The sequence below is a fragment of the Orcinus orca genome, chromosome 19 (assembly GCF_937001465.1).
Source record: "Orcinus orca chromosome 19, mOrcOrc1.1, whole genome shotgun sequence".
NCBI lineage: Eukaryota > Metazoa > Chordata > Mammalia > Artiodactyla > Delphinidae > Orcinus > Orcinus orca.
In genome coordinates this window covers 43,049,538-43,076,906 of record NC_064577.1, presented here as the reverse complement: position 1 = coordinate 43,076,906, position 27,369 = coordinate 43,049,538, and the positions used below count along the sequence as shown (strand labels likewise).

The 27,369-nt window shown below is 49.1% G+C and overlaps 1 protein-coding gene across 1 annotated transcript; it reads right to left on the bottom strand.

Annotated features, from left to right (window-relative positions):
- Positions 1-410: 410 nt before the first annotated feature.
- Positions 411-27,144, bottom strand: PIP4K2B (phosphatidylinositol-5-phosphate 4-kinase type 2 beta). Its single transcript, XM_004282707.4, has 10 exons — positions 26,859-27,144; positions 17,104-17,201; positions 13,945-14,041; positions 11,679-11,831; positions 10,644-10,790; positions 9,552-9,590; positions 8,900-9,013; positions 5,778-6,036; positions 5,208-5,311; positions 411-4,556 (listed from the first exon to the last, which is right to left on the bottom strand). Exons 1-10 carry the CDS (start codon positions 27,015-27,017, stop codon positions 4,476-4,478), a joined length of 1,251 nt encoding a protein of 416 aa, XP_004282755.1. The 5' UTR covers positions 27,018-27,144; the 3' UTR covers positions 411-4,475.
- Between the last annotated feature and the right edge of the window lie 225 nt (positions 27,145-27,369).

The following is a 27,369-nucleotide window of genomic DNA, read 5'->3' as shown; positions in this document are numbered from 1 at the left end:
ACTAGATTTTAAGCTAAACGTTTAGATGGAGAACCGGAGGCACATAGAGGTGACTTGTTAAGTCAGCAACATAGCTAGTCAAGGGAGAGCTAGGACAGGTGTGTCGGGTGTGTGGCTCCCAGCAAGTGTTGGTTCTACGCGGCTGGAGAAGTGAGGGGCTGTTGGTCCATTCCTCAGCGAGTGTGGTAATGGCAGCTGACAGGCAGATGGTCCGGTGCCTGTGCTCTTAACCATTGCTTATTAACTGCATCTGAGAGTGGGTGACCAAAGTCATTGACTGTTCTTTCCCCAAACTCAAGCCATACCCTGATTTAGCCCAAGCAGCCCCTAAAACTGGGACCAAAACCTTTTAATTATGAAAAAGATAGATAAAAGGCTTATTTCCGAAGGACTCATACATAACAGGTGTGTACACAAACCTTTTTTGAATTTTATTTTTTTCCTCGGGTTGGAGATTCACCTTAACATGCATGCATCTTAAAACAGTAACAGGGTCTCGAACTGTTCCGAGCAGACATTAGACAAGCACAGGGGGTTGAAAATTCCTATTTAAAAAAAATGGAAATTGCAGTGGGAAATTGAGAAGTCACACACATATGGTGGGGTGGTCGTTTATCCTGCTCCCCCAAAAGCTGAATCTAAACTTCATTCACATTTTTTTATTACAATGACCCGACCTGATGCTTGGGTGTGCTGAGCCGCACCAGGCCTTCCCCCAAAGGTTGTTGGTTCCCACTTCCTCCCAAAATGGCTCTGAGTAAGGGGAAGGGGCTCCTCTGGAAGTTTCCTCCCCAGCCTCCAAAGGATTGCCCGCCGGGGACAGCCGATTCTCCTCGTCCCTCTGGAGACACTCTTCATAAGTGGCACGTTTCAGAAGAAGGCCAGGGCTGTGTCACAAAGCCGCCTGCAGATGGCTGGTAGATTTGGGGGCAGTTTGAATGTTTTCCCTTTGATTCCTGTGCTCAGGCTGGAGCCTCCTCCCCACATTTCTGCCAGAAAAGTGAGGTCTCTGGTACTGGGGGAGCCACAGGTCTAAGGCCAGAGCTTCCTAAGGGTTGTTTTAAACACACTGTCCCTTCTGGCCCCTAACACTTGAGTAGCTCAAATGCTGGGGATTGCTGAAATTTCTTCTCTCCCAACCTGAATTGGTAAAAAGACAATTAGGAGGGTGGGACTGGCTACTGAGAAAAGTCCTGGGTCTTTGGTCCACCTCCCTGGGGCAGGCCCTGGCAGACTGTGAAGAGGGGAAAGTCAGTAGGGCAGGAGTATGTAGTCCCAAGCCCTGAGCGCTACCAGGGTACCTGTTTGAGGCCTAAAGCACAGGCAAGAGAAACAGAAGTAGGAAGAGGGAGAAGGGATGACGAGCTGCCTGTGGAGGGAACCTAGGGAGTGCCACTGAGAGCAGCCACAAGGGCGACTCATAGCACATCCCACAGACCAGTAACCCCTGAGCTAGAAAAGGAGACATCGAGCATTGCCTCAGGCTGTGCTTCTGGAACTGCTGGCTTCCTAGCCTGCCCCATAACCCCCAAACTGCAGGGCACAGGGAATGAGCTTGCACTAGGGGACAAAGACTCAGTGGTTCATTAATAGGAACAAGGGCCAAAGGCCGCCTTCTAGTGGTCTAGGTGGAGTTTTCAGAGAACCCCTTACTTTGGTGGGGAGACCTGGGAGACTAGAGTTTTCTCAGCCATAGACTTTCAGAAGAGGGGCAGGGCGGGAGAAGCTGTGACTGGTTAAATGGCAGAGGGAGAGAATGGAGAAAAATCCTGCCCTGTCCCCATCCAGGCCTCACCCAGTCAGCCACATTCTATTCTTATGCCTTTGTTCTTGGGAGACCAAATTATTCTGGGATGCCGTAAGACCATTCAGTTTTTCTTCATGGCTCCAAAGAGTGATGGTGAGGGTAGTCACTTCCCCTCAGACACCTGCCCAGAGAGGGCATGGTGGGACTTGGAGAAAAAACACAAAGGTTTGGGGATCACTTCACTTTCTCTACATTCAGACTGCAAACCAAATTTAACATCTTCATCGTTGCAAAAAGAAGAGAAAAAACTTGTATAAAACCAGATAAATAGCTTTTAAACATTTGAATGCCAAAGGAGTTAAAGGGCCAAACCCAAGGTTTTGAAGATAGCACAGAGAACGAGCTTTAAACAAAATTTAAAATCCACCAGACCACAGCTTAAATGTTTTGACCCAGTCAACAATACTGTTAGAAAAACAAAAAGAGCATTTGAAACAGAATGCTACCTCTCAAAATGTAAACAATATACAAAACAAAAACAAAAGCCCACAAAAACTCGATGTTAAAGAAGTCAGATAGCTGGTAGCTGACCTTCAACCGAACACAACTGGCTACACTTTTCGTACACATGATGGCGGCATGATCAGCAGACCAAATGCAGGAAGCCCAGGGAGCCCAAGGTTGTGGAGGCTGCAAGAGGACAGCCTGAAAAGCTGGGGAGATGCTGGGCTCGCCTAGGAGCAGATCCAAATTTTCATTCTTGATTAGGAGGTGGGGAAATCAAGTCCAAACATTATTCCTACTAATTCCTTCCTAAGTCAAATTTGTTTTCTCCACGAGCCACTTGGTTCCAAGTTCTTCCGGTCACTTCGCGGTCTTGCTGCTGACGTTCAGAGCTACCTACAGCCCCTTCCTGGGGCCAGGGCAGTCGTTTGGCCCCTGTCTGCCTCTTCCAGAAGGGTTCCAACAGCCCCAGTAGAGTCCAAGAATGCGGTCTCCATTCCTCCCTGACCTAAATACCGTGGGTTGGGCACAGAGATGGTGCTTGTTCCTGCTCCAGAAGCTGAGCTTGGCCAGGTTTGCAGGGAGCCAAGGAAACCAATCCATTCATTCAAAATGGTTCCACACACTTTCCTTCCATTTGCGGAGTTATCTACAGGTTTTACCGTGTCTCATCCCAAGACCCCAGTTCCTGGTGAGATGGTGAGAAGACGCAGGAATGTACCTCCCCCAACACAGGGCTGTCTTCTCTCCTAGCCAGACCAGACTGCTCTGACGGCATCGCAGAAGGACACAATTCTGAGGCTTAGGTAGCCGGCTCAGAAGGTGGGTAGAGATCCTGAAGGAAGCTGCAGGATGCCACTCCTGAGGAGGCTTGCGGGTGGCAGATCTGCGAAAAGTCTGGGGGGCCATCGAGGAAAACCAGATCCGAGGTTGGGGCCAGGTTGAATCGCACATCAAGCCTCCAAATTGGATTTCCCAGGTCAGATCCTCAAGTGGCTCAGAAGCAACCTCAGGCTTGGGTGCCACGCTCCAAGGTGGGGGGCACCACTCCCTGCTGGCCACAACCATCCAGGTGACAAACCACAGGGAGTCAGATTACCTACATGGCAGCCCTGGGGGTTGAAGAGGTATCTCTGCAAGGAGCACCCCAGGCACATGGAGATCTGCCCCCAACTAAAAGCTCACCTACAAATGAGAGTGCCTGGGAGAAGGTCAGAAGGAAGTAAATGGATGGAGGGCATAGGACCTCATTCGATACTCATCAGCTTTGCTGGGCTTTCCCAAGGGGAAATAACCGTTTAATAAGCACGAGGGTCCTGTTATAGCCAAAGGTGCTTTCTAGTTCCTCTTGACTCAGTGGGAGGCTTTACAGAGAAGACATCTGAACTCCAGGGGCCGAGAGAGCCCAGGAGCTTGGGTGGTGATCATGGGGTTCTCTGAGAACCAGCTGTCCAAGAGCCCAGCAGCCCCCGACCCCCTACCATCCCATGAGGATGAACTCACTCCCCTCTGAGATCTTTGATTCTGATCCAAGATGCCTGATGTTGATCTGGAGTGTTCCTTCGGGAAGAACAGCACTTAGATGGAGGAATCATGTAACATTTCACTTGGAGCTGAGGCTGAAAAAGTGGAGGAAGCTGTGCACAATACTCCATGAAGTTAAAAGTTAACCTCGACAAGATCAAATGCAGCAGGGAGGGCAGAGGCGTCTAACCTCCTCTCCTGTGGCACCAGAGCGCTTTGCTCTGAGAGGACCCTTCGCTGGGTCTATGGGTGCTTCTCTAATCGAAGGGAAGTGAGAGCAGGTCAGGGATGGGGAGGGTGGATAGGGTGATGACATACATCGTTATAAATAGCAAATCTGGAGCAACGAAATTTCAGAAACAAAACCCAAATAAACCCACAAAGTCATCTCTAGCCCCAAGGTATCTTAAAAAGTTACAGGGTAACATAAAGGAAACCCCTTTTTAACCTGGGTCAAATGGGGGGGAAATCAAGGGTAAGCAGGTGAGGTTACATCCTGTGAGCACGCGCACACACAGCACATCCCCTCCTCTCCAGCTAGTCTCTTCCAGTGTCACAGGCTGCAGTCGCATTGCTAAAGCCCTCCCCTACCCGCCACTCTGCTCCCCACCCTCCCATCCAGCCCAAATAACACCCTCTCCCTCTTCCAATCCCCGACCCCACATCCAGCACTCTGGCTCTGGCTGAAGGTAGAGGGTAACTACGTCAGGATGTTGGACATGAACTCGTTGAAGCGTTTGGAGTACTGCTCAGGGTTCACAGTTGAGATCTCCGCTCCCGCCTGTAATACACAGAGGCCCTAATCAGGAGGCTGTACCTAGGAGGGGCCTGGGTATTCAGGAGCCTCTGGCTCCACGTTAGAGTTGAATACTGCCCCCCGCCCCCAACTGGGCAGGCCACCTTGAGAAATGGTTCCCATGTCTCAGAAGTGCCCTGGCCCCGCTCCTCTGATTCACAATCCCAGGGCTGCTCCCACTGAAGCAGGAACAAGACAATGGGGAGACGGCAGAGGGGCCCCAGAGCTCTGGGGGGCCCCTGTTTAGAGAACAGTAGCTTGAAGCCCATGCGGAAACAGGCCTCTGGCGAGCAGTGTGGGCATGTAAACAAGGCTATTACTGGCGGTCAACAAGATGCATGACATGCCCAGCAGCCCTGGGGGAAGGAGCCAGAGAACAAAGCAAGTTGGGCATATCAGCCAGCTGCAGGGAGGGGATGGGACGTAGATGGCGGAGAAAGAACACAAGGCAACCAGGCGGGCTGCTCTTCCTGGTCCCTGTCCTGGGAGAAGGGGCCACGAGAGCACCCCCTTCGAGCAGGAGGCCTCCCTGGGGGTCTGAGGCCCCACCCCCAGGCCCGGATGGAGACACGAAGGACTCACCCCGGGGGTCTGAGGCCCCACCCCCGGGCCCGGATGGAGACACGAAGGACTCACCCCGTGTTTCACTGTTTTGGCAGCATGTGCAGCTTTCTTCTTAGCATCGTACGGCGTGAGGATATCGATGATGGCCATGAAGTAAACCTCCTTCTTGGGGGCACCTGAAGCGGGAGGGGAAGCAGGAAAGGAGGAAGAGCAGGGAGAAGAGCAGAAAGCAGCTGGGTCCATAACCCTCCAGATACGACACCCAGATTCATCCCTATCACTTTGAATGTGAGGAAAGGAATGACCCATGGAGTTCTTCTTAGAAGCTTTCATAGCTCTTATCTTATGTGATCTTCACAGCCACCCTGTGGGGTTGACGTGACACCGTTTAGGAGGCTTTGTCCATCCCATGAACCAGAGCCAAACCAGGCCTCAGCTATCCAGGACAAGCAAAGAGGTGAAGGAAGGCCTGACAGAGAAGGACCCCAGCGCCCCAGAAGACAGCGTTACTGCTGGTGACCCAGGATGGAGGCAGAAAGGGGCCAAAGTCAGCAGTTACTAAGATGGAGGCCCACTGAAGAGGGGGAGGGCGGGTAGGATGAGGGCTGGGGGCAGGGCAGGCAGGCAGAGGTTCCTACTTACTTTCATGGCTTTTCATGGCATAGACATCAACAGAGGGATCAAATTCCCCAGGACCAAAGAACCGGGGAAAGCTGAGGAGGTTGCCAGGGCTGTCCGGAGGTGTGCCGTAGGAGCAGAGCAGGCTGCCCCCCGCCCCGTCGTGCTCACACTCCTCATCCTCCGCCCGCTCCTCCACCTCCATCTCCTCCTGCTCTGCCCGGTCCACATCGTGGATGCCCACCAGCAGGCTGTAGTCCATGATCTTTAGCTGGGCCAGGAACTAGGGGCGTGGGGGGAGGAGAGAGGGAAGGAAGAGGTTACAAGGGACATCTGGAGAGGCAAAGTGGCATCTGGAAGGAGAGAAAAGGCATTCCTTTCAACTTAATTCTCCCATTCTGAAATACAGCAGAGAATAAGACATCAGAGCCTCTGCCCTCAACGAGCTCACTATCTAATGGAGAAGACAGTCACTCCACAAGGGCGAGGAGCTGTGGGAGTCGACGGCAGAGGGGAGAGGGCCTCCCTGAGGAAAGGAGTTGAGCCTGACCCAATGAATGAAGAGCAGTCAGGCAGGCAGAGGCTGTGGGAGTAAAAGTAGAAGGAGCACTGCAGGAAGAGGGAAGAGCCGATTCTGTCTGGGATCAAGAGGTGAGGTGAGGTGAGGTGGAGGAAAGAAATAATGGAACGCTGCACTGCGCATTTCTCATCCATATAACAAGTGCTGGGAGCAGGATGGTATCTAAGTCTCCTGAGCCAGGACTCAATGACTTGGAGAAGAACAAAGAGCGTGGGAATGATACAGGATGGAAATGGCCAACTGGCATTCCAGTTTAACTAATGTGACGCCACAGCCACTGGTCCAAGTCCTCTGTGAACTAGCCAGCAGCCACCATCAGCCATGTACCAGGCATCCTGCCATGGTCACAAATGAACCTGCAGCACTGCAGGAGACTGTCTGACTGACTAGACGGAGAATCATAATAGGACCAGAGGGGCTCTATGCACAGGCCCAGAAGACAACTAAAAGCATAAGAAGCCCCAGTGGTAGGAGATCAGCAGAATCTCCTCAGGAAAGAAAGGTGAGGGGCACCATTGCAAGCACCTCTGGACAATGCCCTCTGAAGGCCGAAGGAGAAGGGACCAGTGTCCCAGAAAAGAGAGACTCTGTGAGCCGCACCCCCTCCCGTCCATCTGCAAACATTTATAAAGTAACATGCAAGTGAAAACAAATGAATTGTGTTAACTGCCTTAAATTCTTCTTGAAGGCAGAGTAGGGAGAAAAGGAGGAAAAGGAGGAGAAAGACTCTGGACAAACCAAATGTCAGAATAAAAGCACAAACGTAGTAGGGGGTGGTTAAGGTAAAGCTTACTAACAAAAATAAGTCTGTTAAACCCATGTTCGCAGGAGCATTATTCACAATGAAGCAATCCAAGTGTGAGGGTTGATTTTATGTGTCAACTTGACTGGGCTACTGGGTGCCCAGAAATTGGGTCGAATATTATTCTGGATATGTCTGTGAGGGTGTTTATGGATGAGCTTAACATTTGAATTGGTAAATTGAGTAAAGCAGACTGCTCTCCCTGAAGTAGGTGGGCCTCGTCCAATCAGTCGAAGGGCTGAGAAGAACGAAAAGGCTGACTCTCCTGTGAGTAAAAGGGAACTCCTCCTGCCTAACTGCCTCTGAGCTGGGACATCAGTTTTTTCCTGCCTTCAGATGCAGACTGAAACATCAGTTCTTCCTGGGTCTCAAGCCTGCTGGCCTCTGGACTAAAGCTACACCATCAGGTCTCCTGGGTCTCTAGCTGGTCAACTGCAGATCTTGGGACGTGTCAACCTCCATAATTATGTGAGCCAATTCCTTACAATAAACATCTACCTATCTCTCTACACCCTATTCTGTTTCTCTGGAGACTAGAAACTAGATTAATTAGTTAACCTTAACTAGTGACCAAGTGTCCATCAATGGATGAACAGGTAAACAAAATGTAGTATATTCATACGATGGAATATTACTCAGCCTCAAAAAGGAAGGACATTCTGACACATAGCACAACATGGATGATCCTTGAAGACATTACGGTAAGTGAAAATGAGCCAGACACAAAGGACAAACACTGTATGATCTACTTATATGAGATTCCTAGAGCCGTCAATTTCACAGAGACACAAAGTAGAATGGTGGTTGCCAGGGGCAAGGGAGAAGGGGGAATGGGGAATTAGTGTTTCTTGGGTACAGAGTTTTCGTTTGAGAAGATGAAAAAGTTCTGGAGATGGATGGTGGGGATGCTTGCACAACCATGTCAATGTACTTAATGCCACTCAACTTCAAAATGGTTAAGATAGTAAATTTTATGTTATGCATATTTTACCACAATAAAAAAAATAAAACATTTGCTGAAGTTTATAGAATTTGGTTTTAATGAACAGGCTCCCAACTGATTAAAATAGGAGACACTGGGACTTCCCTGGCAGTCCAGTGGCTAAGACTCTGTGCTCCCAATGCAGGGGACCCGGTTTCTATCCGCGGTCAAGGAACTAGATCCCACATGCCGCAACTAAAGATCCCGTACGCAGCAATGAAGCTCCGCGTGCCGCAACTCAGACCTGGCACAGCCAAATAAATATTAAAAAAAAAAAAATAGGAGACACTGAATTATCAGATATCACATTCATTATTTACCACCTGTCCTCCCCAAAGGAACTTCTCCACAGGAAGTCCTGTTCCAACCAGAATGCTGCTAGGTAAGTGGAGAATCAGAGCCAGAGAAAGGCACGGTTGGCAGATCTTAACAGCTGGTTTCCTGTCACTCTGACAGCTGGATGCCCCCTCCACTACGGGGACACCACCAGAAAGGAAGCTTGAAGAGGGGTTGGAACAGACTAGAGAAGAGATGAGGGAAAGCACTCCAAACCGAGTTACACACGTTCTACTGGCACAAATTGTGTCCCCCCAAATGGAATGTACATTTGCACTAGCTTTAGATGCAAATAACTACCTACATGGCTCAAATCACCACCCTTCCTCTTGTCTACACTCCTGGGAAGTGGTGAATTCAATTTTTCTTAAGATTAAAGAGGTTTCTGCTCTGGGGACAAGAGGAGGTCCTGTTTAACCAAAGTAAAAACGAGGGTAAATATATACCTCTACATCCCGTTTCAGTTTTTCCAGGAAGTTCTTCTTACTCTCTTCTCCCACGTGCAACTTCTGCCCTTCATTGAGGAAGTCATTGTCTTTGAAGGTTGGCAAGTCCTTGGCCTGAGAGAGCAATAGCAGTGTTAGGCTGGTGGCCTGATTTGTTCACCCCAAGGAGTCCTCTGCTGGGGGCAATGGTACAGGAAAGGAAAGGATCCTCAGCACAAAGGTGGCCAAGCTGCCAAATCAACAGCTCAGTCCAGGGGTCTACAGTCCCAGCTTCGGGCAGGCAGGGATGGCAAATATGTAGCACGAGTCAGACAATGAGGACTGACCAAAGGACTTCCTGCTGAGCCCTGAGACTACCTCAGAGCTCAAGCAGCCAGCCACCCACGGATTCAGGCTGGCCTGAGATGGAAACTGCTAGCCCTCCAGGACTACGAAGAACCCAGCAAGGGCAACGGAAAAGGCTGGAGACCAAGGCCTAGGCCAAGGATGAGGACAGACACAAGCTCAGTGACACAGCATTTCACATCAACAGACCGCATGTCTGGGAACTAGGCTGGGGCGGCAGCAGAGGAAGGGACAGGACGGCCAACAGAAGGTGTTTTTGATTCCCAGCGACCCATTCCACAAGTGATCAGCACAGGCCCCAGCATACCTTCTCCTTGTCACTCGCTTCTCTGGCAACAGTAGAACCCTGAAAGGATAAGAGCCATCAGGAGGAGTCCAGCTGAGGCAAATTCCGTTGATCGAAAAAACATGCACCGGTCTTTAGGGAGAGGCAGCAGGTGAACTCAAGTAGGCTGGTTAGACTCCTAGAGGGGCCAGGAGGCAGCAACTTGTTCACTTCCTCTGTCACAGACCGCTTACAGAGCTCTGACTATATACCAGACACATGCTCAGAATATCGGGCTGAATGGAGAGACTCAGTCGCTGCCCTTAAGGAACTCTCCTTCTAACAGGGGAGACAGACAGTAAGCAGGAGTTACACGATTAATTAATCCATTAATTCCAATGGTGCTCAGTGGTACAGGGGAGAAGGCAGGACTCTGAGAGCATGTAGTACAGGGGCAGGGTCCAGACTGGGGAGGGGCGGTGGCCAAAGCCTGCTTCCTAGAAGAACTGATTTTGAGCCGAGCTCGGAAGGTTAAGTAGGACGTAATTAGGTGGGGGAAGGTGGAGGTGGAGAAAAGGGCAGGGAGAGAAAAGATCACAGGCAGCCTATGTGAGATCTGGGGAGGCGGAGAGCACGGGCACTGCAGGAACGGAAAGGAAACCAGTGCAGCCGCAGCAGAGAGAGGGAGAGTGGTGTGAGGAGACAGGAGTCAGGAAGCCAGGTTCAAGAACAACGGAGTGCTGTGGTTCACAGGCACACGTGTGTTTCTGTCCGTGTCTAGAAATGTGCTTGTGCTGTCAGTCCATGGGGCTTGGACAGCTGCCAGGGTGCCTGCGTCTGCACAGCCTGTCCCCGTACTGCTGCCCTCTGTGTGCACATCCCCCTGACAGGGGTGGAAAAACATCAATTGTTACATAAATATGGTACATTGGGGGCTTCAATAACCTCTTGTCACTGTCACCTGGACTTGAGACAGCCTTTGGCTCCTAAGAATTAGGCACATCAACTCCAGAGCCACTTGCCCATGCGAAAACATACACTCCGGCTTTCCCATTATGTGGAAGTTGGAGTCGTGGCCCCTCCAAGCCTCAGGGAGAGGGAGGCCACAGAGCTGGGAAACACAGGGCCCCTTACCTTGAGGTCATACTTGCGGTGTACAGTGAGCCGATGGCTGAACACATTCCTGGTGACCACCATGTAGGTTTCTACGCCGTCCACAGTCAGGCGGTACATGCCCAGGAACTGTGGCAGAAGGGTATTGCCGTGACACTCCACTATGAACTAGAAAGGAAGGCAGGGAAGGAACAGGTGAAGGTGCCAGGATGGACGGGGCTCTTCCTGGGCTAACATGCTCCCTGGGATTCTAGCCTCTAGACCAGTGGTTTCCAAACTGGATTCTGTGAAGTCATGGGGGTTCCTCAGACTTACAACAGGTAACAGCCGCCACCACCCCTAACCGGCAAGGCAGAGGGAGAGGCTGAGCAGGCAGTGCAGAGCCCCTTTGGTTTCATCCGATTGGGATTCTGCAGGAAAATCACTGATCTAGGACTTGCATCTTCTCTGCCAGCCTGAAATGGGAAAGCCAAAGGGCAGAGAGAGGATGCAGAGGCAGGGCTGTGATGGGGTCGCCTGGGAAAACTGAATGGCTTCGTACCCAAAGCTCTCGCCCATGCCAGGCCCCAGGGTTTTCTGCTGTAACTCCCGAAACACCAGAAGTCCCTTTCACCACCTCTCAGGTGGCCAGAGAGAAGCCAGCTTTCCCTGAAGACCCAGGCAGGCTTCGGACAGGCACTCCCTGCCTTTCTCATGGGCAAGTTCCAGATGAGAGGAGAATGGGAGCGGGAAAAGCAGCAGCCCTGCTGAGCCGACAGGACCTCTTTTAGAAGAAATGAGGCAGGTGCCAGAGTGTGAAAACTTTCCAACTCTGACGAGACACAGCTGTTCAACTGGGCCTGCATCCATAACGTGCCTTCATTTCTTTTCTCTTTTTCTCAAGTAGGCATTTCACCTCACAGAAACACGGCCCTGGGGGAGGGCAAGTGCTTGGTTATCAGGAGGTACCTGCCATTACCAAAGAGGACCAAGCCCTCCCCAAGAAGCTCTACCGGGGGCTCCTCTCCCTCTTCCACCAACCCATCCTCTGCTGTTGAGGCTCTTGACTCACCATACCTGGTGGTATTTCTTTAAGATGTTGTGCATCTCAGCCACATCCTCACTTGACACAGTCTTGATCACAAAGCGCCGGTCATAGGTGGTGAGAAAACGTGTGCCGCACCGGCCCTGGCTGTCGCTGTTGATGGGGGCGCTGCGCGTCACTGAATTCTGGTGGACCAAGACAAAAGCTGGTCTTGGGAGGGGAATGAAGATTCTGACTTGTATTCTGAGTCTTCTCTTACGGGTCAGACTGCTCTAAGGCCAACAACACTGAGACAGATGGGACCTTACCCACCCCATTTCTCATGGGAAATTCACATCTTTCCCAAAAAGTCTTCCATAAGAGAGACAAGGGTTGTTCCTTACCACCTGCTCCTAATCCTTGACTGGGATGGGAAGAGGACTGACTGAAATATTTCTTTTCGTTCTGATCCTAGAGAACTTGCTCTAAAAACTAAAACTCGGCCTCAGATGTTAGGGGCCTCGGCTCTAATCCTGATGCTCACGTGTAATAGGACCTTGGGTGAGCCACGGAACTTCTCTACTCTTGAGTTTCCTCACCTGCAACATGAGATGATTGTCCCAGTCTCTTGGGGGTGACGAAGACAAAGCTTAGGAAATATTCAAGAAGTCAAGCATAAAGAAGGAGTGGACACAGTCATCTTTATCTCCTGTATGTACCCTCATGCTGGAAAACCTTTCCCAAAGCAGGAAGCTGGTCTTCACCACTCTGCCCAACACCTCTCCCCTGACCTCAGACTCCTGTTTGTCTTTGCAGAGCTACGAGGCAGATCCGGGGAGCTTTTCTAGCTCTGTCCCTGCTCCTTCTCGGAGGCCCATTCCCATTAGGATCAGAAGGCAGGAGAAGCCTCAAGCGGGGAGGGAGTAGGGGAAGGTGTGAGTCAACCAAAGAGATGTGTTCACCGAGCAGATGCTGGGAAAAGACCTTCGGGAGGTCACAAGACAGAGGGTTGACAAGCATAATTCTACCCCTGCCTCATTTCCAGGCAGCATTTCCTGTCTCTTTAAGTCACTGGTAGTCTACGAGCAGAGAGTCCCCTCCCTGAACACCATCTTCCCTGCCCCTATTTCAGTCTTGAGCACCATTATTTGCCCAAAAGTCTATTAGAGAAAAAATACAGGATGTGGCTAGATGGCCAAGGGGAAGGGAAAGAGCCACCACGGAAGGAAGATACCCGAGCAACCTTGCCAATAATGGCAAGAAGTTTTCCAAAAACCTCATGCTCCAATCAGGGCATGACTTAGTTCAGGGTCTGGTCCCAATAGGAGGGGCTGGAGGCCCTCCCAGCACCTCCTGGACACGGCTGGTCCTGACTGTGCAAGTCTCTGGCATCTCTTCCTCCTCTCACGTTCCCTCCCCCTCCTCTTCAGGAGGCCCCCTGGATGGAGGACAGAGGAGAAGGAGACCCTGCTTCTCATGATCTACTCTGTGAAAGACTTCCTGGGAGCGGGATGGGAGGAATGACAGCATCTTACAAGATGTGAGCATGCATTTTAGATTTCACTAGGCTGTACTCTCCTTTTTTCCCCCAACAGACAACTGAAAATCAGCTGTATTTCTCACTGCTGCACAAGTGAAGTGGAAAATTCTCCCACCTTCACCACCAGGCTGTCTGCCAGGGGAGGAAGTCCAAGGAAGGTGCTGGGTGGAGAAGTAACAGAAGCCCCAGACAATGAGTCAGACTAGAATGTCCCTGATATTGGGACTGATTCCTCCCAATAGGCCAAAGGCCTCTGTGACATGATCACCCCCCGAAGGGGGCAGCTGCCCTGCCATGCCTAGCCCCCCTCCCAACGTTAGGACAGGGGAGTTTAGGAGGTGGCACTCATACCTGGCAAAAAGTTACACTACCCTTGAAGTCTTCCTTTTATAATCTGTCTTATCAGCTTTAAGAGGCCTCATCTCCCGCTGGCAATAATTCTCTCTTTTAAGTCAAACTACGAAGGAGAAGGGTTCTTCAGCCTAGACTGGGAATGTCAGACTAAACTGAAGCAGCTTCCGTAGACCCCTCTCCCTCCCACTGTGCTCCCTCCCAGGGAGAGGAGCCTGAGCCTGTGAGGCATCATGAGAAGCACTTCTAAGGCCCTCACTCCTCCAAGAGCCCACCAACACTGGAGAAAGACTGCCTGGGCTGGAGTGAGACATGACAGGAAGACGCAGCACAAGAACAGTAGACACGTTTGGTTCCCTACTTGTCCTGTGGCTTCCTGACCCCCCTCCACTCCCTAACCCCTACGATTTTGCAAAGACACCCCATACCTGGTAATCCTGATCATCAATCCCAAACCTCTCCCGGAGATTCCGGAACACCATGGGGCAGTACTCCTTAAACTTAAAGCGGCTGGGGAGGTTCTCTCTGGGGAAAAGCAGAGACATGTTCTTGTGAACTTCTTATTCCTCTAACTCATACACCAGGACTTCTCAAAGTGTGGTCCACAGGTCACCTGGATCGGAACAATCTGCAGCACTGAAAATGTAGGATGCTAAGCCCTCAGCATTCTCGAGGTCAGTCTAGAAATCTGCATTTTTAACACACACTCCAGGTGATTCTGAGCATGTAAAAGTTTAAAAACCTCACATTCCTTGTATATACTTTGTAAAAATTAATCTAGCTGTATTCTTATGATTTGTGTACTTTTTCTGAGTACATGCTATCTTTCAATAAAATTTACATTAAAGGGAAAAAAAACCTTACCTGCAGAGAAGTGAGACTGAGTGTTGGCCCTACTTCACAAGTGCTGTACTTGCTGCAGGTAGGTGGCCGCATGTGAAGAGCTGCTGTGAGGTAAATGTCAGTCTGACTGCTAAAGGGAAAGGCTTTTCTCATCAAAGGACCCCCCTCCTCTGGAGATGCTCCTATCAATACATCCTGAAGATGGTTACACCCAGCAAGTCCTGCCCTTGGCTTCCACTGGGATGGAAGGAGAGGGTGCTTTAGATTGAAGAGGTCCTCAGTCAACTGACTGGGATCCCATCTTTCCATGAAGCCTCGTTTGCTGGCTGCTGGCAGCAGTCTACGTCCTCCCCACTCCTTAGTCAATCCACAGACTCCCAGGAGGAAGGAGATCACCTTGAAGGGATGCCTCCTCCAAATCCTCCATCTTGACAACAGTCAACCTGCTTGGGAACTCCCTTTCAGAAACATGGCCCTCTGTTCTCATCACAAGGAAAACAATTTTTTTTCTATTTCTTTAATTCTGTGTCTATATGAGAGGATGGCTATTCACTAAACTTATTGTGACAATCATTTCATGATGTATGTAAGTCAAATCATTATGCTGGACACCTTAAACTTACACAGTGCTGTATGTCAATTATATCTCAATAAAACTGAGGGGAAAAAAAAAGAAATATGTCCCTCTGACTACTCCAGGATGGTAGACTTCAAGGAAATAAAAAGCAGTGGCCTCTCATGAAGGCAGGGGCCTGATCTTCTAGTAAACAGCACTGCAGTCTTATAACTAGCATGTAAACAGTTGTTGAAAAGACAAAAGGAATCAAGAAAGATGAAAAAACAAATAAAGATACTGGATGTCCACTTTAGGCCAAGATGTCAATGTGGTGGACACCATGGACCCTGGTACAATAATGGCCACACCTGAGCCCGGACCTCTGGCACAGAACAATCCCCTTTCCTGCCTCACAGGGTAGCACTGCCTCTCTTTCCTTAGGTGGTGTGATACTGGATATAATAACAAATATATATTTAGTCTTTGTCCTTGTTTCTGGCACAGAGCTCCTAAAATCTTTGGAATTTCCTAAGTGGTAAGAGTTATAAAGGTGTCTTGTTATCTGTAACAAACCCCCTTCAATCACACCTGAATTTATGTTAACGAGGTGACTTTTGTTAAGCCTCTAAGGATGGGTGCTCTTTGCCAGGGGAGCCAACCAGGACTAGAGGGTTGGAACTTTCAGTCCCATATCCCTGACTTCCAGGGAGGGGAGAGGGGCTAGAGGCTGAATCAGTCGCCAGTGGCCAGCGACTTAATCAATCACGCTGTCATAAAAAAGTCCCCATAAAAATCCAAAAGGACAGGGTTCGAGAGCTTCCAGGTTGGTGAACACGTGGAGGTTTGGGGCAGGTGGTGTGCCTGGAGAGGGCATGGAAGCTCCCTGCCCCTTCCCACATACCTTGCCCTATGCCTCTCTTCCATCTGGCTGTTCCTGAGTTGTATCCTTTTATAAAAAACCGGTAATCTAGTACGTAAACTGTCTTCCTGAGTTCTGTGAGCTACTCAAGCAAATTAATCCAACCCAAGGGGGAGGGTCATGGGAACCTCTGAGCTACAGCAAATTGGTCAGAAGCACAGGTGACAACCTGGACTGGAGACTGGGGTCCGAAGCGGGGTGGAGGGGCAGTCCTGTGGGACTCAGCCCTTAACCTGTGAGACCTGATGCTAACTCCAGGTCGAGAGTGTCAGAACTGAACTGAATTGTAGGACACCTAGTTAGTGTCCTACAGAATTGCTTGATGTGTGGGAAACACACACATTTGGTATTAGAAGTGAGTAGTGATGTGAGAGTAGAGGAGAAACAGTTTTTCTTCTATACAGGTGGCCGCTTAGCAAGTAGCAGCTATGAAGACAGACAGCTTCTAGAATATGATGTTATTACTTACTATGGCAGAGAGAGGCCACTAATGGATTTTTTCAAATCAAGCTTCTCCTCCGGGCTAACGGTCTGGGAATGGTGGGGTGACAGAGCCCAGCTGGTGAGGTGGTGGAGACAGTGAGACAATGGAGAGTGGAACCAGGATTCAAATGCAGAAGGGAAGAGAGTGCGAGCTGCAAATATTTCCTTGGGTGACCCACAGAGGGTGAAAAGGCAAGGCCTCTAAAGGGCTTACGGCAAGCCCCAAACTGTGCCAGGTGAGGCAGCTGCGCCATCAGAGTCCGAGACAAAGACACCAGTGTTGATCCAAGAAGCCACAATGAGCAAAAATGGGAAGAATGATTTTAGATAGCGCCCCTGGGCACCATGCTCAGCCTGTTGTTCACACGCTAGTTGGAAAGAAAGAAGCTTGGCTGCATCCCAGGCCAGGAACATGCCTGGCAGCTTCTTGCCTCAGACTAAGATCAAGATAGGGCCACTGCTGTCAGCCTCGTACTAGATACCTCAGCTCCCGAGCAGCTCACTGTTAACTAAACTGGCCCTAGATGAATCACTCTGGGCTGAGCCACAAGCCCTGAGGGACACTGGAGGTAGGCTGATACAGGACTGAGATGACAGGACGGCACAAGGGGGAGAGGCACATAATGAATGCATTTTCCCAGCCAGTTTTTCAGCTCTGTGAGCCAGGTGTTGCTGTCACACCCTGCTAGGTGCTTGCCTGTCCTCACCACGGTGAGGTTTGGGAAGCTCTCTGCCTTGAGGGAAGGAACTGCCACAAAACCTGAGCCCACTCAGCAGGCAACTTACTTATTGAAGAGATGATTGTCCACCTTGATCTTGCTGTATGCTTTGAAGTCATCTGGCATTAGCATGACAGGGACAGGGACATTGCTCAGCTCATTGATCTGCAAAGCAAGGGGAAAGTGAGGTTCTCAGCCAAGGCACCTGCCTCAGAGAGAAAATATGCTACACCGTGGATGCCACCATCTCACCAAACACATGTCCATGGATTCCCTCCTTGTCTTTTTTTTTTTTTTTTTTTTCTTTGGCCGTACTCGGGCCTCTCACTGTTGTGGCCTCTCCCACTGCGGAGCACAGGCTCCGGACGCGCAGGCTCAGCGGCCATGGCTCACGGGCCCAGCCACTCCGTGGCATGTGGGATTTTCCCAGACCGGGGCATGAACCCGTGTCCCCTGCATCGGCAGGCGGACTCTCAACCACTGCGCCACCAGGGAAGCCCCCCTCCTTGTCTTTATTTCTGTTCTTTTCTTCAAATAAGTTCCCAACTTCATCTCTACCTACTGAAATTCTCTCCACCTGATAAGGTCCAGCTCAAAAGGCACCTCCCCTATGAAGCTTTCCATGATTCTCTAGACCATAAATGTTCTTTCCTATCTCGGGATTCCTGAAGCATTGTTTGTATCCATCCTTTGGCCATCTCACAGCCTCCCTCACGTTGCAGTTAATGCTTACAAACCTCACAAGCCTGCTTGACTATAAGCTAGGCAAGATCCTATCACTGATCTTTGTAAGCAAAGATCATCTAACTGACCTTGGAGGCTCCACACATGGTACTTGGCACCACGATTTGCATATGGCAGGTACTATATATGTATTTACCAAATGCAATAATACATGGATCTATGAATAAATATCACCCAACCTATGTCAGTATTAATTGAGGGCTTTGAACATCTTCATTACAATTGGGGATCACTCAAGAAATCAGCCTGGGGCAAGAAAAAAGCTGGATGGGTTTATGTGGGTATGTAAGTCTTATCTCCAAAGTAAAGGATTAAATTTAAAGTGAGCAGAAGAGGTAGACATCTGGCCACTGGCTCGTTCTTACTCTCCTAATTAAAGCAGGGCCAGGCCCTAAAGCCATGTCCTCTCTTGTGCTGAACTGGGGGAGATGCGGGAGGGTGCCTTGCCCCCACTGCAAACAAACCTTCTCATTGTCCTTCATCCCCCCTTCAGGGAGCTGGAGGCTGCACAGGGAACTGGCTTCCCATTGGTGCAGAGCTGAGAGGGCAGCTCCTGCCCTTCCCCATCCCCAGTTTAGCCAATTAGTGGTCTAATTAGCCGCAGATGTCCTCTCCCATCACAGCAGAGTATTTGACATTTGACCCTCAACCCAGTTGCCACTAATGCATTCAGGATTTAGAGAGGAAACCTTAGTCCCGACTTAATGGATAGGGGGCAAGGGGAGCACAGTCTTGTGTCTCCTGGATACTTTCGTTGCAAATCCTATTATCTCAATGAGGCCCCATGTGGCAGTGAGGGAATAACCTAGTCATTAGGACTCCTCCAGGAGCATAAATGGGGGGAAATACCATGTAATTTGCTGCTCCTTTCATGTTCCAAACCTTTTTTATTTAGAAATGTCAGAGGATGGAGGAAGTTCAAGTTAATGTAGTAACTGGGCTGGGGAAACCATACCTTCCTAGAACTGGTGAAAAACTCAATTTACTCACAGGGAAATGAAGGAAGGCATAGGAGTGTATGTGTATGGGGAGGGGCCGTAGGGTAGCAGTGTAAGTTGGCAGTGGGGCAGAGACAATAAACTGCTGGCATAACTGACTGGCATAAACGTAAAAGTACAGCGTGTATGATTCCATTTATATGAAATTCTAGAATCTATAGTGACAGAAATCCAGTAAGAGGCTGCCTGGGTTGTGAGGGGTGTGGATGATTATAAAGGGACGTAAGAGGCGCAATTCTAGGCTATTAGAAACGTTCTATATGTTGTTTAGGATGATGACTACATGAGTACATCATTTTGTCTAAAGTCCTCAAATCGTACACTTAAAATTCCCAGCATCCAGGTCTGAGATGCCCACCACTGGCTCAACAGCCACAGAAAAAAAGTTCTGCCAGTTACCATTCCAGGGGGTGCTCACAGGGCAAGCTGGTTGTTTAGTGAGCGACTAGAGAGGAAACCATTTCGCATCATTTTTCTGCCAACAGAAACAATTCATTGTAGCTGTCCCACTTCCTTTTTCCTGGCATATTAAGTCTGGCTCTGAGAGTTTAAAAAAGTTAAGTTCTGCCTTTTCTAGCTTATTCCACCATGCTAGAAAGAACATATCACTGGCTCAAAGAATATGGTTTTATACCAAAAGGTTCTAGTATCTGCTACTGATTGATTTGGGTTAGTCTAAAATCCAGACTCTATGCCATGGCCAGGGCTTGTTACTGGGAGAACTAGGAAAGACTAAAACACTTGCTTGCGAGGGGTCAATTGCCCCTTAGCCAGGATGAATTATTCTAATAAGAGCTATTCAGGGACGTTCCATTCGTTAATTCTCTGTGTAATTCTAAGTGCAGCATAGTTTGAATAGTTGTAAGCTGGTCAGTTTTTAGTTCTCAATTCATCTCTATTCTTGACTATAGGAATTTCTAACAGATAATATATTGCTGAACAATCCATAAGCTGAACTACGTAGACGCACCCTCATTTCCACTGGGCCACATGCAGATGATTCACTCTAGGGATCAGCTGTACTATTTTTTCCTTTTTTTCGTTGTGCTAAATTTTACATCCCCAGAGAGTTCTATTCAATTTCAGTTGAACAAGCACTTACCGAAATACCTACTACATGCTTCATTTTATGTTAGGGAGAAGGGGGTGTGCAGCAAGGGAAGCATTGTGTGCACTGTGCACACAAAAGTGGGAGGCTTATCCTTTTATCCGGGAGATGACACAAACCTATGATACAGTAAATCTGGAAGTCAAGGAGCATTTAAGTAAGTGAGAACACAGGGACGGTGAACAGAACAGCCATGTCAGAGGAGGGTGAGGTTAATATGGTCAGAGTCAGACTCCCAGCCCTTACACATCAGGCTAGAAACGGAACCTAATGCCCCTCCTGGTATTGCCAAGAGCACTTGACACTGGAAGAACCCACAACAAGATCACGTTACACCCTGCCTAAAAATCTTCCATGGCTCCTCACCAACCTCAGGGTAAAGTTTTAACTCCTTCAGCCTAGCAATTAAGGTCTTTCCTGATCTGGCTCAGACTCTGCCAAACTTCTACTCAGTTAACTTCTACTCAGTGTAGCCTTACTATGTGCCAGAAGCTGAGGATTCAAAAAGGAAAAGATATGGTCTCTGTTTACCTGGGAAGACAGATAACAAATAACAAATACAACGTGATGAGTGCTATAGAGTTATGAATAAAGGTAGACGGAAAAGTAGCTTAAGAAATGATTGATTCTGCCTGGGCATGGGAGAGCTGGTGGCTAGAGGAAGCTATAGAGAAATACCTGTGAGAAAGGCCTACGAGGGTAGTTCTCCAAAAAAAAAAGGAACAAAACACAAAACCCGAGGAAGGGAATCCCAGCTGTGGGAACAGTCGGAAACAAGCCTCAGAGCTGTAAAAGTATACTGCCCGTTTTAGGTAGGCGGGCGGGGGGAGAGTGGCAGGGTAGGACAGAGGTAATAAGTAGTGGAGGGAGACAGTACAGGAAAGACAGGTGAGCAGCCTCCCATATTATCAATATTAGTAAATAACAGCTGCTTCTATTTATGGAATGTCTGTAAGTGGCCAGTGCTTTATATTATTATATATCATATATCTCACATATATATCCTATTCTATATTTCTAATATTTAATAGTCACATTAATTATTATTAATCTGATTTTTCCTTTTGCAAAAGGTTCAAGGCACCTCGCTCAAGGTCACACAGACAGTATGTGTAGAGTCAGGATTTGCTCCCAGGTCTGCTGGTGCCAAAACCTGGGCTCTGTTACACTGTGCTGTGCAATCCTTCTTATGGGCAGCTACCCTGGCTAAGGTAGTGTTTTCCATTCCTTTCCTCTGTCCTAATAATCTGCCAGGGAAGTGTTATGCTCATTTTATAGAAAAGGAAAATGAATCTCAGAGAGAAAAATTACTACTCCAAAGCTATACTAAGGGACATAGCCTGAATTTGAACTTAGTTTGTCCACTATATGATAAATTTGGACTTAACTCTGCAGGCAATGGGAAGTCCTCTCAGGTTTAAGTCTGGGAATTCACATGATCAGATGGGTGATACAGGAAGGTAATTCTGAAATCAAAATCAAGTAAGGATTGGACAGGGCAAAGGTAAGAAGCAGCAAGACCATTTACGGGGCTATTACAATAGTTCAGGTAGTAGACTATGGCAGCAAGACTAGAAGAAGCTTGAATAAAGCTAACAGAATCAGCCAAGATCTCACTAAATAACACTTCTGTGAAAGCTTCCCTGTCTTCCCCAGGTTGAACTAGTTACTTATTCCCATGTGCATCTTTATATCGTAAATATCACATTCGCTTGGGTTATTGTTTGCTTACGTGTTTCATTTCTCCACTAGACTGTGAGCCCCTAGAAGGAAGAGACTACCTTACCCATTTTTATGTCCCTAGCAGAATGGCTGGCACAATTAGTTATACAATAAATGCTGGTTGGAGGGATGGATAGCTAGAAAAGGGGGACTGAAAGATGGCTAACACTAGGATAAAAAGAAAAAGAGATAGCAAAGCCGCTGTGACCATGCCTAAGGTTCATGGCCTGGAAGATGGGAAAGATGATTAAGGTTAGCTACTGAGGCTATGACCAGAATGTAAAGAGTCTTAAATGCCAGGGAGAGGAGAATAAAGGAGAGTGACCAAAAGCTTTGAAGCATGAAAGGTTGTGACTAAAGCAATGTTTCGGGAAGACGTGCCTTTCCTTTACTATCTAGCACATTTCTCGGCCAACCTCCTTCACCTTCAGCAGAAGTGCACTTGCGGAATGCAAACTCATTGGAGTAGCACGATAAACAGAACATATTAGGACGGTAAATGTGTTGTATCTCACATCATGTAAGTGGTTTTTGGATTATCCACAAGATTAACTCTATGAGCCATCAGCATAAATAATGAGGAGGCTAAACAAGCTGAGTGAGAAACAACTTAGAAGCAGAGGGTTTACCCTGTGCTGATCCTACTGGACATGAGAATTCAGTCACTAGTTCTAGTCCGGTGAACTTCTGATTCCAGAAGCCTCCACTTCCCTCTGCGACCTTCATAGGGATTGCTACCCAGGAGGCGCGCGTTGGGCATGCAGGCTTCCTGACTTGTCCCAGGGTTCTGTGGGTGGCTCATCAATGGGCTGGCCACCACTGACAATCATTTGTTACCTGCCACCATCAGAAAACATGACGTGTTGGGGAACACATTCCCGAGACCAAGGAGGTCCAAGCGAGATGTGAAACTCCAGAAAGGAAAGGGGCAAGAACAGAGAGCCACAGGTGCCAACAAATCCACCCCTGGGCTTAGTCCTCCTTTTTACACCTTGGCTTTTCTTTTCCTGTTTGAGTCCCAGTGTTCTCTGTGAGGTGGGAAGGTGTGCTGAAGGACAAATTCATCCAAAGGCTTCACTAGAGCAGGAATATTTACTAAAGATTTTTTTTTGGCCACGCTGCACGGCACATGGGATCTTAGCTCCCAGGGATCAAACCCATGCCCCCTGCATTGGAAGCGCGGAGTCTTAACCACTGGACTGCCAGGGAAGTCCCTATTTACTAAAGATTTTTAAAGTAGCAGGAAAAGAGAAAAAGGCAGGGAAAGGAGGTTCTGGGTCTGCATTAGGCAAAGAAAATGTGTGGACAGAATGGGGGTAGAATGTGGGAGAGAACTGAGCAGACTTAAGAATAAATCTGTTCCTCACACCATTCACAAAAATTAACTCAAAATGGATTACAGATCTAAATGTAAGAGCTAAAACTAAAAGAGTTTTTCTTAGAAAACGCTGAGTTTTTCTTAGAAGAAAATATAGGAGTAAATCTTCACGATCTTGGGTTAAGCAAACCCTTCTTAGATATGACACCAAAAGTACAAACAACCAGAGGAAAATAGATAAATTGGACTTTATCAAAATTAAAAACTTGAGCTTCAAAAGATACCATCAAGAAAGTAAAAAAGGGCTTCCCTGGTGGCGCAGTGGTTAAGAATCCGCCTGCCAATGCAGGCAACACAGGTTCAAGCCCTGGTCCGGGAGGATCCCACATGCCGCGGAGCAACTAAGCCCGTGCGCCACAACTACTGAGCCTGTGCTCTAGAGCCTGCGAGCCACAGCTACTGAGCCCGCACACTGCAACTACTGAAGCCCACGTGCCTAGAGCCCATGCTCCACAGCAAGAGAAGCCACTGCAATGAGAAGCCCATGCACTGCAACGAAGAGTAGCTCCTGCTCACTGCAACTAGAGAAAGCCCGTGCACAGCAACAAAGACCCAACACAGCCAAAAATGAATTAATTAATTAATTTAAAAAGAAAGTAAAAAAGATAACCCAAAGAATGGGATAAAATATTTGCAAATCATGTATCTGCTAAGGGACTTGTATCTACAATATATAAAGAACTCTTACAAGTTAATAATAAAGACAAATAGCCCAATTTAAAAATGGGCAAAAAGTAATTGGCAAAGGATCTTAATAGATATGTCTCCAGTGAAAATATACAACTGGCCAATAAGCACATGAAAAGATGTTCAACGTTGTTAGCTATCTGGGAAATGCAAATCAAAATCACAATGAGATACCATTTCAAATCCACTAGGGTGGCTATAATGAAAAAGACAGACAATAACAAGTGTTGACAGGATGTGGAGAAATTGGAACCCACACACACTGCGGGTGGAAATGTAAAATGGTGCAGTCACTTTGAAGAACCAGTCAGGCAGCTTTCCAAATAGTTAAACATAGTTACCATCAACTTCCCCTATTCTTTCTAATCACTGGGATGAGGCTTCATACATACCTGGTTCCTAAAAATGGCCAACAGGTTATCAAGCCAGGTCTGCCTCCTCCGGTCTCCACACCCCTCTCCCAGGCCACCTCTTCCCTAACTCCAGACCCTCTGGGCTGTATTTCATTCACTAAAACTCTGGTTTTCTCTCTCTATTAGTTCTCCCCTGACAGATCCAAAGTCTTCTGATTTTTTTCTCCCTGTTTCCTACACAGTCTTCCTCTGCAAAGTCCAGGGTCTGCATCTCTTGTCCACAAGAGGAGCTCCTGTTACAACACTGAGTTCAAAGGCCTCTTTTTCCACCCAGAAGTAAACCAACCACCTCATGAGAGAGTATGTAACTGACTTGTACTACAGATAAAGACATATCCATCCTTCATGTCTCATACACCATCAACCATAGACCGTCACAGCCTAAATGCTTAAATGGGTGAGAAACTAAAGAATCAAAGAAAAGGTGGTATCTGAAAACGTAGACTGCAAAAAGTTGCAACGATGGGCTTCTGAAGGAAGGTGACCTCCAAGAAAGGCCATCAATCCACCAAAACAATGTGGTCCTGACCCCCTTGAGAACTGCAAGATTTTATAGTCTTCTGGGGAGATGCTCCATTTCCCAAGGGGACCCACGAAGTCCTAGACCTTATTGCAGGCTAAGCAAAAGCAAGAAAACTTTTGACTAACTGAGCTCCAAAGCTCGGCCTGTCCAGGGCAGTGGTGCCCAGTGCATCTCCCCCTGAGGTGTTCACTCATTATGTCCAGAGGCTTGGGTCTTGCTTAAAGTCAATGCCTTCCCAGCTAGCTCTCAAACAAACTTTCTTAAAGTTAGCAAAACTAGAGGGTGACTAGGAATCACAGACGCCTCTTCATCTGCCAGAGACTCATTGCCTGCCTATCAGAAAACCAAGCACCACATACACTCCTGGGAACTGGCAGGCACAGGCACACACTCCTGACCGTAACATTCAGGTTCTCTAACAAGACCATAATTCCCATCTGTCCTGGCACTTGGATGAGAGGCAGGACAAGGAAAAGGAGGCAAAGAAAACGAGACCTCCTATTCAAGCACCACCATCGGCCAACACAGCCCACAGTACTGGACAACGAGCTGCGTCTTTTGTTGTAACCACAGGCGACCTAATCCTCCATCCAGGGCCTCCATTTCTTCATGTATAAAATAAGGGGCCCGAAGTCCCTTACGACTAGCTGTAACATTCCTGACTCTCAGACCTCTACTAATTCTCCATTCAGACAGGATGCTTTCTAGTGAGAAACAAGCTGCACAACAAAATCAAGGATTGATTTCAAGGCAGGGACACAGGGTTCACATTTTGATGACCCAGTTTCCCTTGCAATGTTGTCAGATGACCCCTGAGGCAGCAGGAAGCAGTGGCAACAAATGCTGCTGGACTACTGAATCAAAGCAGCTCCCAGAAGTCTAGGCATTAAACCAGTGGTTCTCCCTACCCTGGCCAGGATGTCCACCTCAGTGGGGTTATTGAAAACAGTAACCTGCCCAAGACCCCCATGTGCACTTCTGTATTAGCAGTAAGGATCTAAAACCCCGGCTCAGACTATGGTTCATCAATCTCCAGCCAGAGGCTCTTCTAGAAAAGCAAAGCAAAAAGTCCTGCTGGCCCTGCGCCCCTTTGTCATCATTTGGTCTTGTGGGCAATTTCAAGTGCTCAGAAAAGTCAGGGAGCCTAAAGAACTGATATTCACGGGAAACTCAAGCCATTAGCTTCATTTTTCTCATTCCAAACTTTTAGTTGGTGAAGCTGGCATTTCAGGTCCTCTTACTTCCTCTTCTCATTTCCGGTGTAGGGACTCAATGAAATGGTCAGAACGCAAGGAGCAAGTGGCTGGAAGAGAAAGAAGATCCCAAACGAACAGGACACAAACGAAGTCCTCCAGATCAAACACTGTGCGGGGCTCCAACTTCCTAACAGGAGCTGTTGGCCAATCTCAAAACACCCCAAGGATCCAGGGAACCTCTCTCTCACCTTAATCACTGTCCATTATCACATCCTCATGACCATACAGTAAAAAGCTCAGTAACTGAGAAGTCAACATCTTTGACATGAACACCACAGTATTCAGGAAGACACATCATTTCTACTATGAGTGGTCCTCATAAGCAGGCCTCACCTTCTCTCAAATGGTTACATTCTCCCTTCTCCCTAACCCAGGAAGACCCTGGTAAAGTGTCTGTGGTCCAAGGAAGCCTGTGCTTCTTCAGTTGATACATCTCGTTCAAGAAGAAAAAAAGGAAACCCAAGGAGGATTTCCAGTCAGTGGCCAGGAGGTCTGGAGGATGGGGAAACTCTGAGCAGTCACACCAACCAAACGACCAGAAATAGAGGAATACTCAGGCAGGCCAGTGCCACCTGCCCTGTCAACTGGACAGTGAGCTAGGCAGCCAATTATAAGGAACATGGGGGAAAACAAATGCAACAAACGGGATGAGGCGAGAAGAGAGGAAGAAGGGATGAAAGCCATTCCACCCCACCCAGGCCTTCCCTCTGCGCTCCAGGAGCTGCTCGAAGCCAGACGCAGGAAGCTTGAGGGACTGGAGAGGAGGGAAGGACGCGACGGCATACCACCGACGGTGACACCAGGCCTCGCGTGGCGCGCGGGGAGGCACACCCGGCCGGGACGGCGTGCAAGGGTGGGGTGGGCGTGCAACTGGCTTGCCAAGGGGTTGCAGGCGTCACTGGCGGGGCCCGCCGGGCAAAGGCCCGGGACTGCGGGGGGCGTGAGCACGCGCGGGGCCGCGCTCGGAGGGGCGCGCGCCGGGGAGCTGGTTACCGTGTGGTTCACCCCCCACATCAGGACGCTGAGGATCGGCTCGCTGGCCCGAAATAGCTTCACTTTCTGGCACACGAAATGCTTCTTCTTGGTCTTGGTCTTGCTGGCGCTGAGCGGCGCCACCGCCACCGCCGTGGTGCTGGTGCAGTTGGACGACATGCCCGGGGCGGCGGCGGCGGCAGCGAAAGGGGGGGCGTCCGAGACGGCACACAAGCCAGCGGTCCCAGGCCTCCCCCGGACCGATCCCCACCCCCGCTCCCTCACCGCGCCATGGTCGCGCCCGTCCCGTTACCTCCCCACCCCGCCCCGGTGGTTCCGTCCGCCCCACGCTCCGCCCTTCCCGCCCCGCCCCAGGGAGCCGGCAGGCCCGCTCCGCACCCCGCCCCCGGGCGGTGCAGCAGCCCCGCAGTCACCAGGCCTTTTCCTCCCCGCCTGGGTGGTATCGCCCGTTTTGGGGAGGCAGCGGCCGCCAGGCCCGCTCCTCCTTCCCGGGCCTGACAGGAACTGAGCC

Coding starts and splice junctions, on each gene's coding strand:
- PIP4K2B (XM_004282707.4), bottom strand. CDS start 27,017: ATGTCGTCCAACTGCACCAGCACCACGGCGGTGGCGGTGGCGCCGCTC. Junction 11,832..13,944: donor TTGATGATCAGGATTACCAG/GTATGGGGTGTC, acceptor TTGGTCCACCAG/AATTCAGTGACGCGCAGCGC. Junction 10,791..11,678: donor TCTTAAAGAAATACCACCAG/GTATGGTGAGTC, acceptor CTTCCTTTCTAG/TTCATAGTGGAGTGTCACGG.